The sequence below is a fragment of the Diorhabda sublineata genome, chromosome 3 (genome assembly GCF_026230105.1).
Source record: "Diorhabda sublineata isolate icDioSubl1.1 chromosome 3, icDioSubl1.1, whole genome shotgun sequence".
Lineage (NCBI taxonomy): Eukaryota > Metazoa > Arthropoda > Insecta > Coleoptera > Chrysomelidae > Diorhabda > Diorhabda sublineata.
This window is the reverse complement of record NC_079476.1, coordinates 35475599-35497937: the sequence shown is the minus strand read 5'-3', so window position 1 is coordinate 35497937 and position 22339 is coordinate 35475599. Positions and strand designations below refer to the sequence as shown.

Below are 22339 nucleotides of genomic sequence, written 5' to 3'. Positions count from 1 at the left end.
TAATGAGCGCTTATTGTACTAGTAAAAAAATAATGAGAAACGATAGCAAGGTTTTATTATGGGCGTTTAACGCCTCGGCAGTGCGACTTTCTGGGCTTAACAATAATGATAGCCTTCTACTACTATTAACATAATGTACACCTATGAAAATGATAGATTGCACACTCATTTTTACGTAAGAAAGTAGCTTATTTCACACATGTACTAAAAAATAACAAAACATAAATGTGTTGAAATGCTTCTTTTTCTTATGTTACATATGGTCTCGACCGATAGAGAGAATACGCGAATAAAATATGAATCTGACTGGGTGCCGAAAGGCAAAAGGCCAAATTTAAGAAGACTGAAGAATTAGACAATATGATTTTTTGAGGTTATATTAGTATTTACAATAAAAATTGAAAGTTTGTTGCGATTTGTGTTCAAATACTAAATAATGAATACCATTAGCAGCACAAGCAAATTAAACAAAGAATTTGCAAATAGAAACATTGAACATAGTGTTGAACAAAATGCTGAACAACATACTGACACTGCATTACCAAAAAACAATGCAAGTTTATGTAGAAAAGAAGTGAAGCAAAATCATTAATAATTAGTTTGGCTCTTGTTAGGTATCTAATACAGTTACAAAAAATGTATTATTCTATTTGTTCTTTTTCTGTTCCTTAGTTATAAATTATTTCATAATCATTCTTCTCGTATTTGTCATCTCTACTATTACAAAATAAAAAATATTTTGTAGGATCTTCTAACTTTTCAGAATACGTGTTTATATACTGTTCAACACATGTGTGATATTGTTTAATTGACTTTCTTATATAAAAAATACGTTTTTTGAAGATTTTTTTACTTGGTAGTAGGGAAAATAGTGTATACAACTTGTTAGAAAGTGTAATTGACACTCGTTACTTTTCAGCACTCGTCGCTACGAGGGGCGTTCAAAACAATAACTAGTTCGAAAAATATCACTTTCCAAACTTTATATAATATACTACTACTAGGTATAGCTGGATAATTTTGAGTTTCTCTTCTTTATTCTGTCAGTCAAAGGCATATATAAAATACCTTGTATGAGACTATTCACAACAAAAAAAGTTTTAAAAACAGTGCTGACAAGATTTCGTGTTACAGGTTATGTTGCTTACACGAAGCAAAAGAAGACGATAATTTTTACCACCGACGAAGACATCGAATATTTAGATTCATAATTGAATATCTGGATTGAAGCACCAAGAAAAATGATATACAATCAGATATGAGTCAATACAGTGTTTCTAGAATTCTTAGAATGCACAAATATTATCATATTCATCAGTATTATTACTGACTTTTACCACAGAATAGATTTTGGTGCTTTAGATCAATTTGAAACTAGCAAATTTGTGCTATCAACAAAAGAATGTATTTTCCGCAATAATGGTCTAGTGAATAGTCATTAAAATAAAAAGTTTTCAATACTGTGGACCCTCAGCATCAATGGAGCATAAATGTGTTTGGTGGGATTGTGGAGAGTCACTCAATAGGTCTCCATTTGAATGTACGAAAATTAATTCTCCTTATTTAAAACAGCGTTTTTAGATTTTTTTGTTGCATATTCCTTCAAACATCCTAGCAAAGATGTGGCAGCGAACCGGCACATTTTAATATAGCTGTAAAAAATTATCTAAATAGAATATAGATAGATAGGAAGGTAGGTCTATGGAATTGGCCACCTAGATCCCCAGATTTGACTTTGCTGGACTTATGGGAAACATGATAAAAATATTGTGTATGGTAGGTACTTTATAGTAATTTCTTTATATAATTTTTATAATTGCATCATCCAGGACTTGATGCACAAAATTCGGGAGTGAGTAGATGACGTGAAAATAATGCTACGACATAAAAAATACGACTCATTCGTTTCTGAGTTATAGGCATTTAAAGTAGCGAAATCAGAACTTATAATTAAGTAAGTATATTTATAAATGATACATTCGAACCTTATGAATTTGTAATCGATGATCACGTATGTCCATGTAGTGTGGTCGACGAAATGAATAATTCTACACTAGGTACTATCTGAAGCGGCTCATGACCAACGGTTAACAATCTGTAACTTTCACAGTGACAATCTAAAAATGAATTTTTCAACAACTATCTAACTCTATAAAATTTTTGGTTTTGGATCGTTGTACATACCGTTCGCCATAAGCCTTAAAGAGACATTCTGAAGAAAATTATCATAAATTGTAATTACTTATTGAAAACACTTACATTAAACAAAATAAAATATTTCTAGTTGAACTACATAATAATAAAATTGAGAAATAAAAAAATATAATTGGTTAGCCATTGCCTAGCAAGACTGGCCAACGCTGGTTGGTTTCTAGATAAACCATGAGTTGATAATTCATTTGTTGGAAAAGTTCTGTTAACTGTTGAAGCTGGTTTCACACGAGACGGTTTTTATCAATACCAAATCATCACGCTACAATTCAAACAAGAATCAACATCGATTTTGTGTTAAATTGTGGTCAGAAATAGTAGGTTATAATGTAATATTTTTCTGTTAATAACTTGAATGGTTAGCGAGATATGTAGTTCAGGCACGATAGATCTTAAAAGCCTCATATATGCAGCACCGGTTAATAAATAAACTTCCATTTTGACGCTATGAGGCAAAATCTTGGAATACTCTTCCATGTTCGAAGAAATATCTCTCTTAGACTCCGGAAGTGTGTAGAAGTGCAAGGTGACCTTTTCGAACATTTGTTATAGTTTTTCTTTGATAAGTTGTAGGTTGATCAATTCTACAATTAAATTTTTTTATTATGTAAGTAAAACTTTGTTCGACAGTATGCAGTTCATTTAGACATGTTAGATTATGATTAGTATTTTCAATAAATAATTACAATTTATGATAATTTTCTACAGAATTTTTTTATGGCGAACGATTTTCTTGGTATGTACAAAATAATCTGAAAATCTACATATCTCCCAAGCAATCAATTTGATCAAGTTAAACAAATAGTTTTGTTGAAAAGTCGATTGAAAATTTCATTTTTACTATCTTTAGAATGTACAAGTTGTCCCTGGAAAAGTTACAGATTGTTAACCATTGGGCATGAGCCGCACCTGGCCTTCAGATTGTAGTGTAGAATTATTTATTCAGCCAAACACATTACATCGACATACGTAATCATACCATAAAAACTTCATAATGTTAGAATGCATAATTTAGAAATTAAACTTAAATATAAGTTCTGATTTCGCAATATTGAGGCCTATAACTCAGAAAAGAGGGATTGTATGTCTCGAAACACCCTGTATACTGATATAATAATATATATACAGTAATTAATAATCGCAACAGATTTTAATATTGAAAACATAAACTTATTTAGAGTGGTTAAATGTTGGGCAAAAAAGTTTCGTGTAATAAACCCATAGAATAACAAAATGGCTCTTCTCGAGGCTTACATGATCATTTCAAAAAACTAGTAGATATTTAAATTGAATTACATTAACAGTCACTGTTATTTTGAGAAAATTACTGTATAATATAATACAACAAAAATTTGAAAACTTTGTTTTTGCAAATAACAGCAACAATTCCAATCAAAAAAAAACATCAACAATACGAAACACGTTTAAAAATCAACAAGTACAATGTGTTTCCACGTTACACCTCTCACATTCATTGGCCTATCGTCGACCAACTACGCATTAAACAACCCAATCAACCAATAAAAGTCATTCCATCCGCTACCAATCCAGTGCCGATCCGCCCTACCCTCATACTGATACTCAAGAATGGCCCGGTATGTGTGTTCAGTCAAGCTGTGAGCTCCGCGTGTAATAGTCACCCTAGTGAGAACCATTATTACATTTTTTCACCAAAAACTTGAAGAAAAACCGCGATTCGCGTATTTAGCAATGTTCCCCAAGTGATAATATCTACAGTGCTAATTCGAAATGATTAACGCGTTTATGGACACTGGCCACCATCATTTGGCTTCTTACGGCCTAAAAATGTCACCAGGACATAATGGTGGTGCAGGAAGTCTTCCGTCGCCTCATCAGAATCCTGCTGCAGCTATGACGGCGCCAGAAGTTGGACCAGGTCACCAGAATCACTTCCAAAGTAACTACGGGCACGTAGGTCACCTCAATCCCCATGCTGGTTACGCCGCTAGAGATTTTTTGTTGCGACGAGATCATCATGATTTTCCCACAGCTCAAACGGCTCCCAGTGATCCCGTTCTATTCCACCATCACCCCGAAATGCCTCCCCATCACAATCCACATTTAACTCCTCATCACCAAATGTTATATTCAAGGACAGATCACCACGCTGCCTACCATCCCCAACCGAATCATCACCAATACCTCAATCCCCATATGGGCATGCCCCATCATCCAACAAATGTACACGGGGCTTTCTTTAGGTATATGAGACAACCTATAAAACAAGAAATGCAATGTTTGTGGATAGATCCCGATCAACCGCTACCTAGAAAAACGTGTGGTAAACATTTTACTAGTATGCATGAAATAGTGTCGCATTTAACCGTGGAACATGTCGGGGGACCTGAGTGTACGACTCACGCTTGTTTTTGGCAAAACTGTGCTAGAAATGGAAGGCCTTTCAAGGCTAAATATAAACTGGTGAATCATATTAGGGTCCATACGGGGGAAAAACCTTTTCCGTGCCCTTTTCCAGGTTGTGGAAAAGTATTCGCCCGTAGTGAAAATCTCAAAATCCATAAAAGAACTCACACAGGTAAGTTGTTTGGCGAAATAATATGTATTTTTAACTAAACTGTTACTATACTGTAAATTGAAGATAATATTGTTTTAAACTTTCAAACGACTATTCAGAATTCAAACTCCAAGACTCAAATTTTCGGCAATTAAGTTATTTTAAAATGTCGAGCGACGGAAAACGGCGGAAACCTTGGCCATGATCATCAAATTTTTAATATTTGTATATGTAACCGGTACATCAAAAAATTATTTGATATTTGGGAAAATTATTCTGAAAATCAAATAACTAGTATTTGATAATCAACTAGGTCTCAGAAAAAGCAATCATCTTCTATCTAAAGTAGTAAAAACTACAGATAATAACAAGAAAGTTGAAGAAAAAAGTTTGTATCAATAATTATTGTCTTCAAGTAGTAGTAAAATAATAAAGATTTTTTTGTAATTAGATGAGAAAGGCTACGTAAATATATCGAGTAAGTCAAAAAGAGAAATATATACTCTATAAACCAGATCTCTGGTAATTTTTACTTGTAAAACAACTAAATAAAGAAAAAACATAATATACTGTTGACCAATTCTAAAGAAGCATAAAGAAGAACGGATAAAGAACTGAAAAATAGTTTTCTAGGTGGTGACAGAGGTTTAATATGTTTTCCCAGATTTAGATTATTAAGAAATATGGAACTTTTGTAGAAAAAAAGATTCTAGACAAAACATAAGTATGGAAACCTAGAGATAAAATGGAAAATAGAAGGACGTACAGAATTATTTAGGTTTAGAACTGCTGTATATTCGGATTCTACGAAAAATATGGCACACAACGCCCCATGCTTTTGTCAAAATATTTTTTGTCATGTCTATATTCACCTCTTTTTCTTTTATGTTTAATCACTAAAGTGAAGATATTTTAACTGTTTTGCAATGAAAAAGTAATAAAAAAAAGTTCATTTTACAAAAATTTCGATATGTTGTCCATTATTTTATAAGCAATGTTGTCAAATTTCTCCTCAATGAAAAACTATCTACGCGTAGTTTTTCTTTTTTTTAAATTGTTCACTTTTCAAAGCTTTTCTACTTGGCGTAAAATAATGTGAAGCGTTCTAAAATGAAGTATTCAAAACTTCTATTTGTGCTACTACATCCAAAATACAACGTCCGGAACATATTCATGATTCAAATTATTACTAGGCTATCTTTCATCAGATATTGCTGATGTTCAATTTTAAAAATTAGTAGCTTTCACAACTTCTATTCGCAAAGCTAATTAAAGTAATTTTGATGTCAAGAAATGGTGTCGAGAATGATTAAAAAAGAATATTTAAACAAATATCTCAAGAATGCCATACCTGGGTTTGCTTTCTACCTTATAACCTTTCGAATTTGGAAAAACCTAGTGTAAGTAGATTACATTCTTTCCATTAACTATTTATAAGAAAATATTGTACATATACTTTGAAAAAATTAGGAAAAGAGAATTTTTTAAGCTTAAAAATGAACTAGAAATTAAGATTTTTGGTACAACTAGTAAAAACCGTACAATTGTACAAGTTACCATTCATTGTTTTGGTATCCTTGTCAAAGAGTTTCAAGTTTACTCAATAGCCTCTATAATCAAGTTTCCATTACATTTTTGTATCTATATACTTTCTCAATTTTGTCAGCTTCAATTAGTCAAATCATTCTTAAAGACCACATACTGGGTGCTCCGGGACTTGATCCATGTATAATTTAGAAAATATACTCAAATATAAGCTCTGATTTATCAACTTTAAAAGCTTATAACTCAGAAACTGGAGAGGTCGTATGAGAAAATTTTTCTTCATGTCACAGTATTATTTTCACGTCATCTACTAATTCCCGATTTTTTTGCACAAGTCCTAGAGCACCCTGTATATAAGAATAAAAATAGTTTTAGAGTGAAAAGATACAAGTTTTTTTTTCAAATTGTTTGCTCTATTCAAGTCCCTTATGTGATATATTCTACCAACTATAAGCAAGATTATAATCGTTTTTGGACCATTGAGTTATGGACGCTATTTTACATTTGAAACCTCATTTGGCAAAAAGGCTTATAAATCATCAAGTCAATTCAATTAAAGATAGAATTTCAAATATGTAGCGCTATAAAAATTAAATAATTCACACGATGTTTTTAAATATATCACCAATTTTTTGATCGAATCATGTTTTGTCATCAAAAGCAAGAAAGTATGTAAAATTACAAGTCAAAAAGTTGATTTGAAATTGGTGGAAAATCGATTAGAAAATTCTATCCAAACAGACAAAAACACACAAACTAACATACTAAATTACATAAAAAATAGAGAAAATTATATCATTTTTCAGATTCTTTCATTTTAATTCATTCTAATAATATCAATAAATACTTTCATGAGATTTTTTGCGAACTATTAAAAAATTTGTAGCAGGTAATTTTTAATTTTCCTCCATTTAAAATTTTAGGTTTTGTGCTAGTCCAATAGTGGGTTGGTATAATTTATTTTAAAACTAGCCCAAAATTTCTCCCCTTGAAAAATAGGTATAGCGTATATTTTTTATTTTTCCTTTGGTTACAAAATAAAGAAAACGTACAAATTGACACATTGTGTTTTCAAGTTATTCAATAAAATTTTACGATTTACGATCCTGGTTGTTTTAATAAAAACTATGTAGGTGCATCAAGTTATTTAGTGTCTTTGGAAACAAAAAATACACTCAGTCATGTGCAAGGAAGTAAATTTAAAATCTATCTTGTTATAAGTAGATAAAATTTACATAATAATGTACCCGGACAGTTACTAATTCATTGAAAATTTATCTTTACTTATCTTTTTATTAACTTTTTAGATAGAAATTCCTTCTTCATTATCTAAGTTAAAATCATAAGTAATAATTTAAATATTAAATAAATTAATAGCAGACCAAATATGAATTCACAACATCATGAATAAAGAGATTCTGTTTATAACGACTGTACAGTTTTTTCCAGAATCTTTAAATTAATTTTTGGTTCATGTCAGATTCTTTACTTAAACTTTGAATATTGTGAAGAATGTTTTTTTATTTTATTTTCTTTTGAATGTCGAATGCCTTAGAGAGTTTCTAATACAACTGAAAAATATTTACCTACCTTCAAATTTAAGAATCCTTTGGTGAATACAAAAATATTGTTGTAAATTATTTAGTACATAGAAAAATATATGTTTGCAACAAAAGATCTCGTATATTGATGAGTTTGGAAGATAAAATACCAAAGAAAGTGTAGCTTTGTAGCAATGGACGTGATATCAACAGACGTTTTGCTATTTATAATTTTGGGATAGGTATTCAATATTTAGCAACAATTAGGATAATTTAAAAAGCTTTTGAGGTATTTGAATGTCCTATTTTTTCGAAAAGTATTTTTTTATAGAGACGAATATCACTCGGGAACTACCATCTTCAAAATTTTGAGTTTGTTACAATTTTATAAGTAAAATAATTCTGAGCTTCTTTTATTAATTGAAAACCAAATTATTATATTTGTTGCTTTTAACCAGTTGCTGAAAAAACTTGGTTGGGGTGACTCTTCACAAGAAAAATCAAACATCATTTACTAGAATATGGTGTTTAAGTATGGTCGTTAAAACAAAAGGACGTTCGAAAATGTTATGGGTTGATTAAATGGAGCAACAGATGTCTATTTACAATATATTACAAATAAATTTTATAATATTTTTATAACACACACTATGACATTATAGAATCGACTAACCTCAAAGCTATAATAGAAAGTACATCAGAAAACCAAAAAATCCTCATGGATTGAAGTGATCCATCCTTCACTAGACTCTGAATACAAGCCGTGGCAGTACAAACATTTTTTATCTGATGTTTGAGTTGCATCGTCAGCTTTCTTAGGTTTTTTCGATCTCTTGTTTGTTGTTTTTATTTCCTTTTTGTTTGTTCCTGTTCGTCTTTCTTCTAATTCTGTTTTGTATGGAGAAGCAGTCATAATAACTGCTTTTGGTCATCTAGGAACTTGTCTTGATCTCTTTCAGGCCACTCGTGGATAAGGGCTAACCAGATGGAATGATAACTTATCCAAAGAATCATCTAATGTTGCTTGCTGTACTAGATTTGAGGTTGTAGTAGTAGTTTGAGGTGGAGTGTTTGCCGAAGAATTTAAGGCAATGCCGGTAGCCGTTTGTAGTCACGCATTTTGAATCTATGTGCATTTCAGCAGGGTACGGCTCTTTCTAGCAATTGGTGGAACAAAACTAACAGCGAATTGATAATCAAAGTTCTATTTTTAGCCGTTTGGGGTTAACATTATAAAGATTTTTTTCATCGATATGGATGCCATCTGACACCTAAATCGAAACGGCAGTTATCTTACTGGATTGGGCTTTGGAAAAAGCTTTCCGTATTGGGCAAAAACGTAACAATTGTTTGACTCAGTTGTGGTGTCTGTAGTTTGGCATATATTTGTCTTTTATTCACTAAACTAGCTATTTATTAATCAATGTGTTAATTAATTAATTAATTATTTATACAAAGCGAAGACTTGCCACTCTCGTAGGTTTCTAATTAGAGTCGGAAACTTTTTTTAGCATAATTTATGTTGAACAATACAGCATCCTTGATTTTCAAATAAAATACTCTGTAATTCAGTATTCACTTCTCTGCTCGCACGATTTATGGCCTTTTTTTCCTAATTTTCAACTTTCATCTCTTGGGTCTTATTCTACTTTATCTTGTATCACTTGTTTCAGGAACGTCCAATTCCTTTGTTTCCTTCAACTCTATCTCTATAGATATTCTTTGTTGCTCTTCTCGTTCTCTGAATATTCTCTTTATTTATTGGTTTATATCTTGTTCTCAGAATGTTCACAGTTATATATTTTGATATTTGACGCGCAAGATAGTTAAAATAGTTATTTATGAAACACTCTATATACAAATGCTGTTATAAAAAAGTTTTTTTAATAGAAAGTATTCTCAAGAAACAGTTACTGTTTTAATGATTACCCAATATTTACCCATAAACTTCAATAAATTACCAAACGTTTGTCAACAGCAATCATTTTTTTTTCTTCTCAGAAATTCCCTGATACCTAATAATACCTACCTATCTGTGAAAAAGAGAAATCTTTCTCAAATTGATTTTTAAACATTTGACCTAAAGTTTGAGGGCGTTCCTTTAATCCGCAGGCAAACAAATTCCACAATAGTCATAAGTTTTGTACTTGACAATAATCTTTTCGTTCCTAGAACGTTGCTATTGTTGTTGACTTCTGAGAATTTTTTTCTAAATTTGGGTCTATTATTCTTGGATAAAGGATCGTCAAAAATAATGCTAATAGTTAATAAATGACTTTTGAACTAGGTTAATGTTCTTGACATAAAGTTTTGTGATGAATTTGATGAAAATAAATGTACCAAGATCACAAATCAAAACTAAACAATCAGAAAATCACTTCATTATATTATCAAAAAATGAAGAAACATTTCATCAGACTATTCTTCAACAAAAGAATAATTCAATAAGATTGTCAATCTCATGTTAACCTGTGTAGTACGCAATCGATATTTCTTTGTCATTATACGATCTGATCAAAAAATATTAAAAATCTATTGAAAACCAACGACAGAGGTAACATCTAATCTAAATTAAAGTACTGGTTTTGGTTAGCAGGGCAATAACATCAACGTTGAATCCATAAAGCTTTTATCTTCTCAGTTGTAGCTTTCTCAATATCAGAAACGGCATATTTTTAAGTTTAGGTAAGAGCTAAAAGTCGCATGCTGCTAAGTCTAGTAAGTGATGTGGATTTGAAACTTTTGGAGGCCAAAGTCTCGTTAATTAAGTGTCATGATGAAGAAGAATGTTTGCAAGTCTCTTTCTGTTCGCATCATTTCCCGAACTTCACAATAGCATTCGGAGTTTAGAATTATTCCTTTTGGAAAGAACCTCGATGGTATTTTGCCCTTAAAATCGATAGAAATTATTTTTGACTTTGATTGAAGGCTATTTTACGGCGAAGCTTTCTACTGTTAACTCTGAATTTTTATCAATATAAAAGTAAACATGATTCTATTTTTATCAGTCAAATTCCCGGAGGTTCCGGCCTTTCTACCCAAATGTCCTGTCATACTGGCGGGTTTGTTCGGCTATTAGGTTTGGTGGATTGGCAATCCTACCTGGAATAAACCCATAAAGGATTTTAGGTTCTTTACTAAGTCCTAGATAGTCAATAGACAAACAATTTTATCCACTTTTCGCACATTTTCATATATTTTGCGAGTCAAAAAGATGTCACGACTCTTCCTCATCCTTAATCGACTCTTCAAACTACATCACGACCATATGACAGATTTTAACATCTCGTGATAATCTTTTGAACTTTTTTTCAACTTGTTAGGAAATCTTGATATATGAACCAAAATATGTGATGGTTATTAAGAGATTTACTAATCTGCCGATTACTTTAGATGATGGATTAGAACTGCCTTTCGTGTTTTGATCCAGAGATCATGACCATAATAGATTTTTGGGAGATTCAAAAAGACGTGGAGCAATTGATCAACTACGGATCTGTCATTCCAATATATTGGTTTTCTGAAATATTTTATTCTATTCTTGTTAAAACCGTATTCGCAGCGATTTGCTACTCTCTCTTCCACAAAGTTAAATTTCACGTTAAATATCCATTTGTACCTTGAAACCTTGTGTAGCACACACGTAGGAAAGTAGTCAACAAAGATTTTTTTTTAGAGCACCAACATTTTACCCAATAATCTTATCAATGTAAGCAGATAACTGAAGCTAATTATAGCAACCGATTGACATTTTTCCAAATTTCTCGAACAACATTATCAAGCACCAAGGGTCGAAATCACATGGCCCACTTGACTGAGCTACTCTGCTACTCGTTTCACACATTGTTCATTTGTTCGAATAATTTCGAGGGTGTCCACATGTGTGCGTTTCGCCTTTGTCACACATTTTCATGGTGCTCTTGTCAAAATAGTCGTTAGTCTATTGTCGCTAGTTGAAGATGCAGAGTGCGAGTGTAGTTGAAGTGGTCGTTTTCAATCGAAAGTATTTAATATTTATGACACTAGAGAATGGAACGCGAGGGACTTTTATTCACGGGAAATGTGCGTAACCATAAACATTGTAATTCCATAACGTTAATATGTGATATATGAATATATATATATATATATATATATATATATATATATATATATATATATATATATATATATATATAAAGAAAGGTCAAGATCATCGAGACGGAAAAAAAGTAAAAATGAAAAGTTTAAAACTAAGAATATGATGATGAATGTAAGATAGAAATTATAGATAAGAAATCTAGGGAAAAAAGTAAGAGAATATTATAAAATCGCAAAAGGGAAGTGGAGAAGTTATTATCATAAAACCTACAAGTAAAAGTTTATTTAACAACAGGAGACAACATAAATAAGTTTATCATGTTTATATAGGAACAATAGACGTGTTAGATAGTGAATCTTCTTTTCAAACAGTCAGAAATGAGAGATAATTGATTATGAACTTTTCTATACGATCGAAAGAACTAGTTACCGAGAATTAATCAATAAATGTTATGGGTTGATTAAATGGAGCAACAGATGTCTATTTACAATATATTACAAATAAATTTTATAATATTTTTATAACACACACTATGACATTATAGAATCGACTAACCTCAAAGCTATAATAGAAAGTACATCAGAAAACCAAAAAATCCTCATGGATTGAAGTGATCCATCCTTCACTAGACTCTGAATACAAGCCGTGGCAGTACAAACATTCTTTATCTGATGTTTGAGTTGCATCGTCAGCTTTCTTAGGTTTTTTCGATCTCTTGTTTGTTGTTTTTATTTCCTTTTTGTTTGTTCCTGTTTGTCTTTCTTCTAATTCTGTTTTATATGGAGAAGCAGTCATAATAACTGCTTTTGGTCATCTAGGAACTTGTCTGGATCTCTTTCAGGCCATTCGTGGATAAGGGCTAACCAGATGGAATGATAACTTATCCAAAGAATCATCTAATGTTGCTTGCTGTACTAGATTTGAGGTTGTAGTAGTAGTTTGAGGTGGAGTGTTTGCCGAAGAATTTATGGCAATGTCGGTAGCTGGTTGTAGTCACGCATTTTGAATCTATGTGCATTTCAGCAGGGTACGGCTTTTTCTAGCAATTGGTGGAACAAAACTAACAGCGAATTGATAATCAAAGTTCTAATTTTAGCTGTTTGGGTAACATTATAAGGATTTTTTTCATCGATATGGATGCCATCTGACACCTAAATCGAAACGGCAGTTATCTTACTTTTACGATTAAAACTAAGAATATGATGATGAATGTAAGATAGAAATTATAGATAAGAAATCTAGGGAAAAAAGTAAGAGAATATTATAAAATCGCAAAAGGGAAGTGGAGAAGTTATTATCATAAAACCTACAAGTAAAAGTTTATTTAACAACAGGAGACAACATAAATAAGTTTATCATGTTTATATAGGAACAATAGACGTGTTAGATAGTGAATCTTCTTTTCAAACAGTCAGAAATGAGAGATAATTGATTATGAACTTTTCTATACGATCGAAAGAACTAGTTACCGAGAATTAATCAATAAATGTTTGCCATTTTATTTGTATTCAATGCATTATTTTTAGTTCTTATTATACCTAAGTAGATGTTTTGAGTTTTCACAATAAGTAAACACATGGAGCATAAAATTCAACTCAGCATTTCAAGTGAAAAAACTAAAATAATTACAATATACGTCTGAATGATAAGGCTGGCTTTTGACATCTTAAATTTTTGAAGTTTGTTTGTCCACTTGAACAAATTGCTCAGCCTTTTCCTTTGACTTTTTAATACAACAATGAATAGAATAATCGATGTTTAGATCTATAAAGTCCCCTTGTGTGTTATGGGAAACCATGAAGAGAAAGAGTTGACGCAAAAATAATAATTCACATCATTTTAAATGAACATCAAAATCGTGTGGAAAGGCTAGGAAAGCGTGATTTACTCCCGAAGAAAAGGAGAAATCTCACTTTTTGATTGTTTTTACTTGATTAAGAACTGTTATTGTTGTTATGTTATAATCAAAGCTAAAATAATTTCATCAATTGAGGCAAATCTCTTTCCGTCGCACCTTTTCTTCATCCTTGGAAACCGAAATATTCAATCGTGACTGAATCCGGAGAATAGGACGTTAAAATAACTTATTTATTGGATTGTTTTTCATCGAAGTTGGATATCCCATAGAGGAAAGTTCCAAGGGCCCAAGCTGGGCCCAACTATGTAGAACTCTGGGCCAAGTTTGTAAGCCAGGCTTGGCTCAGTCTTGGTAAAACTCTGCAGTGATAACGATGGGTCAAGCTTGGTCGCCAAGACTGGGACAAGTTTGGTCGCTTGGCCCAGCCCATGCTTAAATGCCAGGGCTGTGCCGGGCTTAACTACCAGGACCGGGCCAAGGACTTATTCATTACAAAATTTTTTCTTCTTTATCTTTATTTATTTTTCATTCAATATGATTTTTTTGATTTTAAAAATAAACAAACATAAATTTTTATATTTAATCTTACTTTTACTATAATTAACAACAAAATAATATTATTATTATCATTATTATCCAAATTATGGTTATTAAACACTTTTAGATTAATTAAACACGCCGTATGTGACCGAACAGCCGAAGGTTGAGTCCCCAATGAATAGCCAAGGCCCAACCTTGGTCTAAGCCTGGGTTTTCAAGCTTGTGTAATCATTGGTATGGCTAAGGCTGAGTCAACCAACCATAGCCCCAGCCTGGGTTGACAATAAATGGCCAAGGCTGGGATACCCATGCTTGGCACAAGCTTGTGTAATCATTGGTATGGCCAAATCTGAGTCAACCAAACCTAGGCCCAGCCTGGGTGGCCAATGAATGGCCAAGGCTAGGTATCCAGAGCTTGGGTAAACATTGGTATGGCGGAAGCTGAGTTAAGTAGCCTGGCCCACGCTTGGGCCAATAAAGGTACGCCGAAGCTGGCCCCTTTGTCAACTCTGGGGTTTTCTGTATAGGATGTTAACACTGGAGTTGAAACTCGTCCATATTGAAGTTTAATAACGTCAAACTGTTCCTTTTCGTTTGTTAGAGAACAAAGCGGAAAAGTGTTCATTTACAAGCTCCGATAATCAACACCATATCATGTTTTTTTGTCTCGATTTATCAAAACCTCAATTAAACGTCGGGATATTCTTTGCTAACACTGTTTTGATATACTACAGTTTTCTTAATTTATGGTAAAGAGTTACATAATATTTATTAAGCTCGCTTCCTTCGCAAAAAGTATGGTTAATGAGCACAGAAAATACTTTTTGTTTTAAATTATTTCACAAACTCGTCAAACATAAACAATTTAATGCTGTTTGTTGAAATTTTGACAGAACTTTTGGTACCGTAGTATATTGATATATTTTATAGTTACTAATAATAAAGTATGGAAAAACCGTAAAAAAGTTATAGCGTTTAACAAACTGGAATAGTTAAAAATGAATGGAAGTTATTTCTTTGCTGGAAAAAATTCGTTAAAATATTTTCCAAACTTTAATTGAAAGTACAAAGTGATTATCATATTAATTTTATTTTTTATTATCAGAACTGCATGTCTTCATATGTTTAAAACAACAATAATGAGTTTTTTCTAATTGAAATAAGTTTCAATTCATCATAATTTGGTGATATTTATTTTAATTTAATTTACAACATTCTATCTATGACCAATACCTACTGATAAATTATTTTAATATCGGTTAAGAAATTATAGAACAGAATTGTATAGATTTTGATTGATATTTGACTTTTAGACATATCTAACACACCAATTAATCATTTGAGACTTTTCGAAAACAAATCGTACAAAATATTTTCTCTTCTTCATTATAATAGGATTATGTAACATTTACTTTATGAAATTCAATCAACCTTACAAAGAGATCATAATATAAAGCCTCTATTGATAGTAACACATACAAAACCTAAATAATGACAAGATAACCATCAAAATGGCCCAAGCTTCTGCCTAAACTGATATTCGTCTATATCGCATTTTTGAGCCGTAGATTCATATCTATGACAATCTGATTATTAAAGTAAAGCTCTCTTTTATATCGAAGTAAAACTATTACAGATTGTATGTCAATGTGACCAAAAGAAATTGTTTACTTTTATTACATGTATCAAATGTGAAGTACCTCTAAATTCAAATCAAAATTGTGTCTTGATATTGCGAATTCACTCCAATGCAAAAAAATGTATTAAGTATTCAAAATAAAAATAAACTAGATACGAAAAAGATAAATTGATTATAATTCTTGGATAAATAGACTAGATTTTATAGCTCAGAAAATTTTACAATCTTATAAACAAGGCAAGTAACATTGAACTGAATAAAACAAATGCAATTAAGTAAGTACAAATAATTACATGTCATGTTTTGAAATCCTTATACTTCATGACACCTAAAAATCTCAACATTATTTTTTTATTGTTTCTCATTGTGAGATAAAAGTACTATGGTGGAAAAGTATAAGAATTTGCTACTGATTAATAGGAAATTTTATTTATGAATTCTTTAGCTTCCAGGAATATTATTGTACATTTTATGACAACAAAGATAATTAATTAGTTTTATTAAATCTGAAACAGAAATTGATAGTATCGGATTCAAATTAATATCAATAGAATGTGATTCTCGAAAATTGATTTAGAGATAAACACAACAGAAAGGAAATTTTTTTTGTAGTAAAATTTGCAGTCTTCTTCGTCGTCGCCTATTGAATGCTTGGGCAGTATTTAGGAATAGAGCTAAGCAAACGCGCATCTATGCATAAACAAAATATTGTGATACCATAAAAACGAACAATAACTTATTAGAAGTGTAAGTGTAAAGTGAGACATCAAAAGAGTAAACCAGAGCTACGCAATAAATTAAAAGAAAAAAGATGTCCACTGAAATTGTGAAAATCGAAAAATTTCACTATCGAGCCATCATCAAATACCTATATTTAAAAGGGTTAAGAGGTAAGCAGATTTACAAAGATATGCTTAATACTCTTGGTGATTAATGTCCTGCGTATGCGACCATGAAAAATTGGACTGCAAGCTTCAAAACAGGTAAATTTTCTATTGAAGATGATGACCGATCGGAAAGGCCAGTTTCTGAGTCAGTCCCCGAAAATATCGATGCAGTTCATGACATTATTTTATCAAACCGTTGAATTGGACTAAAACGGATATCTGAAGCACTCAAGCGCGTTCATCATACAGTTCACGTCAATTTGGACATGAGAAAAATTTGTAAAATGGATCCCCAAATGTTTAAATGTTGTCCAAAAGCGTGCAAGAGTAGAAGCATCGCGTTCGATCTGTGCTCGATTTGAAAACGATGTAGACTTCTTAAACCGAATTATTACTATGAATGAGACTTGAGTACATTTCTACGATCCAGAAGCAAAGAAACAATGGAATGGCGACACTCTGGTTCTCCAAGCAAGGTCTAAGAAGTTTCGTGTCCAAAAATCTGCTGGAAAAGTTCTTTCCTCAGTTTTTTGGAATTGCCATGGAGTAATCATAATTAATTTTTTGGATAAGGGTAGAACAATAACTGGAGACTACTATTCGACATGACTGACCACTCTACAGGAAAAAATTGAAGAGAAAAGACGCGGAAAGCTATCAAAAGGTGTTTTGTTGCAAAAAATTTGTGATTTAGGTTTTGAATTACTAGAACACCCCCCTTATTCACCAGGTTTGGTTCCGTCCGACTATCATCTCTTTCCTCAAGTCAAAATAGTTTGAAAAGTCGTAAATTTTCTTCCAACGAGTAGGTAATAAAAGTTGTGGAGGTCTGGTTTGCACAGCAAGAAGAACATTTTTTTGAAAGTCTAGAGACGTTGCAGGTTCGCTGTAATAAATGTATCCAATTAAGAGGAGATTATGTTGAGTAATAAAATATTTTGACATTGAAATTTTGTTTGGTTCTATAGTAGGCTAAGAATTTTTCAATATATCCTCGTATATACTTTCAGTAGATTCAGTTCAATTCAGTAGATCATTTCAAAAATTTGATTTTCTATATGAGTGAAGGAAAACTTTGTTTTGAAGTGCTTCATAGTTTCCGGCTGTACTTTTTCCGTAAATTTCTTTTTTATTAAATAGTTTTAGACATAAATTGATTTCGTAGATCTAAACCTAAATTAATTTAATCGAATAAAATATAATAAACTATAGTTGCAACGTGAAATGAATTAATTATCAGCTATTTATTAATATTTAATATATACATACACAACACACATCCAATAAATCTTTCATAAGATATTTTTCAAAAGGGAATTTGAATTTTCAAATCCCACAATTAGTAGAGGTCTGATAAATAGCTAATTAGCCACGGAAGATGTGAGGTTAAGCCAACATGATCGATATTTATAAGAGTCTAATGGTGTGGCTACCGAAGAGGCTGGAACGTAAAGCCCCCCAAGGGGTTTTAAAAACGGTGAGATGGGTGCACGCCTTATTGCACCAGAGACTAAAATTAAAATTACTAGCTGTTAGTTCAACTACGCCCATCTGCTCGTGGTTATTTGGAATTTAGGCTCGTCAATTCCCTAATCAATTATATACAGGGTGTCAATGCAAATCTTTCGGAAGACATTAAGTCTGTATTTAGGCATTCTTACTTCAAAAGATTTTTGTCTGTCTCATCAAAAATTAAAACAACATAATTATAATAATGAAATTAGAAGTTATGATGAATCAATTTCCAATATTATTGATTGAGATGGTACCCAAAAAATTGTAGATTTACTGTTCGGAATTACATTGAACGTATACGTTAATGGTATTCTTCATTTACTGTTCATCGTCTTAGTTCAAATATCCACACAAAAAAGCAGGGACTTTAAATGTTTGAGGCCTTTCAATGAAGCCTCCCTTTCCAATCCATTGCCTAGGAAAGCGTACAAACTCTATTGTGATATGGAAGAGAGGTAGAAAAAGAGTTTATGAGTACCTATAACCGTTTTAGATTATATCTGTGAGATAAATTTAGAGGAAAATGTAATAAAATGATTAAGGGTTGATGGGTTCAAAATAGTATTTTTTGTTAATTGTCATTTAAGCCATAGGAACAAATTTTAATCATTCTTATTTTCAATTTTGTTAAAAAATATGGCAAACACTACTAGCAGAGGAAGCGATGGCAAAAACTGAAGCTATCATTACGGTACAAGCAAAAATAGAATCATATGAGATGAGAAATGACATAAAACCAGTACCCAATTATATCAAACATATTCTTCTTTGTATAGAGAAAAATATATTGTTAAACTTAGAGCAAGTAGAGTCTTCCGCATTCTTTATCAGCTACCGACCCCTGCAGCAGAATGCTCGAGTTAGCCTGCAAAATATTTTCTGCGATGTTGCCTTTGGAACAGCACGGTATAAGGGATTTTATTTCAAAATATTTCACGATTATGTTGATGTTTTTCCTTTTTCTAAAAGTTGATTAACAAATTCTTTGCTTCGAATTTAGGTAACAAAGTTATTGATTTCATAAGGTAATCAGTGCAAATAGGGCAGAAAAGACTGAATGTGATTTGTCAGAAGTTATTTGTAAAGGTTGGGATTCTGTCATAAGTGCTTTTTTTAACAAAGAGAACAACCATCAAATGTAGGAATTTCTGACATAATGCTTGAAGGTCAATAACCAAATTATAAAAATATCAAAAAAGATTTGGAAGCTGCATTGATTGAAAAGAATGATATTTCTTACCGCAACCTTCAGCATCGTGATATAGAGATACATAAGATATGAAGTTATAGCCAGAATATCAAATGACTTATCTGACATTTTACCATGTTTTCTGATCGTTTCCGAAAATATCTTTTCTCAATATTATTTATTCATGTTGTATATTATCTGAAACATTTGAAAATGGATCGGCTTCTTCATAGTCAGTTTGTGTATCACAATATGATTATTTGTATGTTATCAAAAATAAGTCTTTGAAGCTTTTTCGTTTCTTATGTGCATAATTTGTTTAGATTAGAATTATATTCTTCATCCTAATTTGTTATTTTGTGTCATTTAACCTTGCAGAATATTTTTTTGTATTCCAATATGTGTTGCAGAGTATTCTGCTTTGGGCTACAGACTTTTTTTGGTGAAACTTTCTCACTATTTCGTATTAATTGATGAAGTTGATTGTCTTTTGTTTTGTTTTTGGACCCATGTTCGCAAAATTTTGATAATTAACGAAGTCCGAGTGTCAAATCACTGATTTTTATAAAATATATTTCACTATTACTGTTTGTAGAATAAATGTTTTTTCCATAGTTGTATCTGTAATAAACATTTTTATTTTAAACATAATTTATTTAAATGTGTTTGTGTAACCAGTACATCAGTATAAACGAGAGAAATGGGGTGCATTTTCGTTGTATATAAATATAAAGGACTTTGTTGGCAAAACTGATTTGCTGGAGAAGGGGTCGTAATTACATTTTGTTAGGCTTCTGTGCTCGTCTGAAAAGGATGGGAAGGGGTTAGACGGGTTACTGGGGTTGTTAGTCGCAGCGTTAATTTTATTACATCTACGACCTCGTTATATCAATGCTATTACAACGTGAAATAGGTTTTATAATAATAGTTTAATCTTAACGATATTAAATAGACGTTCATGAGAAATAACTAAAACATTTAAAATATTCAGTTGATATTTATCAACGAGACTTACTATTTTGATTACTGAAATCGCTATTACAAGAGACCCTTAAATTTAAAAAAATTAAATTAATCGATGGTTAGAAAACAGTAACGTGGGAAGAAATTGAGTTGCTTAATGAGTTCTATTGCCAATTTTGTACGATTCATATCTTAACAGATCTAATCAAGTTTTATTGTTATGTAATTATTTTGAAATTGATGCACATTTTTTCGTTATCACGATTTGTACGTAGCTCCATGCTCCAGTAGAAGATGGTTTATATAGTTGACAAAACGTCGTGGCTACAACTTTGAATCGTATAATCTAAAACTAGAAATTACGCCAAAACGTATATGCATATGCCCCTTTTTGTAGGCTTATTCGGGTTGTAGACCATAAAACTAATTTTAATTTGAATTCTACTACCGATTCGTTGACACATTTATCTTGTTCTAGTATCAAATGTTCCGCAAATTTTGAATTGATATATTCCATAAAATTACTGACTGTGTTTTAATGTCTGTTTGATGCTGAATCACTTTTTTCAAATTTAACATCCATAATAATTGGTTAAATCTTTTTCTAGTGAACACGTTAGAATAAATGGTATCTTGGTAATTGCGCTAGTAGAGCAATAATCCTGCACATTTGGAAAAACCGTAGTTCCTATATTCAAAACACCGATAAAGGCCTAAAATCCTCCTTATTTGTGTCGCGCTATGTATGCCATGAATCTTTGGAAAGAGTTTTATTTCTTAGTTTGTTCTTGGTGTAACTATTTGTTTCCAAAACAATTTCGTCCACCAACTTTTCCGTGAAATAACAAATTGTGGTGGTTCTTCGATGCTGGAAACTGGTACTTTATTTCCTGTTGAAAAATCGATTTTTGGTAAGGGGAATGTCGCTTCCCTTGACCATTGTCTCTCTAGGCATTGTTGTCTGTAGGTGGAGTATCTTCGTTCTCTGAATCATCTTTATTTTCTTACCACCACTTACACTTTTCATATTTATTATTATTATTTATTTGAGTGAGATTTTTTTAATGTTTCCGTCTCTATCAAAATATTACCTAACTCTGATATATGAATTAATAGATCATCTAATTCTTGAAAATAGAAATAAAATCTGTTTTAATCATACAAATACTTTTCTATCTTCCATGGTCAAATTTTAACTTTTGATATACGAATAAGAAGCAATTTTATATTACTTACAGTTACATTGAAATTTTTACAAAACAATTCGAAATCTCACTCAACGTTTTATTTTAATGTATAAGAACTATACCAAAAATGCCTCCTTTCTTTTGTAAATTTTGTAAATAAAATACTATTTCGTTGTGACTTAATACAATGACTTGTCAATCTATTTTCTAAATACTGAGATGTCTGACCTATATAAACAGTCACACTTATTACAATTATTTCCTTCATTTTTTGGTGTTTTCTGTCGTTGTTCCTTAAACATTTTGATAATTTATTATGTTCTTTATGATTAATATATAATATTTATTAAAATACTTTGTCCCTAGTAAGAAAAAGTGATTTATACTTTTTGATGTTCTATTTTACTTCTTAATTGATTATAGTATTTGTTTATCTTCTATTGAATATGTTGTTTATCATTTATTCAAGATAATCAATTACTCTTAACGTAGTTTTTGCAGGTAAGACTGAACTTTTTTGGAAAATTTTTCTTTATATAGTATATGAATTTTGTTTTTAGTGAACTGTCTTTTATGATTTAATTAGACGTTTTCAATTTCATTGTTCAATATAGCAGTTGAAATCCTTTCCCAGGTCCCCAAATATA

The 22339-nt window shown here is 31.4% G+C and overlaps 1 protein-coding gene across 1 annotated transcript in view; it reads left to right on the top strand.

Moving 5' to 3' along the window:
* The first annotated feature begins 3814 nt into the window (after nt 1-3814).
* The window catches only part of LOC130441300 (zinc finger protein ZIC 4), a 64221-nt gene continuing 45696 nt past the window's right edge, over nt 3815-22339 (top strand). Inside the window, exon 1 of the mRNA XM_056774917.1 lies at nt 3815-4768. Coding sequence (XP_056630895.1) covers nt 3961-4768 — 808 coding nt within the window. The 5' untranslated portion in view covers nt 3815-3960. The remainder of the gene's footprint in view (nt 4769-22339) is intronic.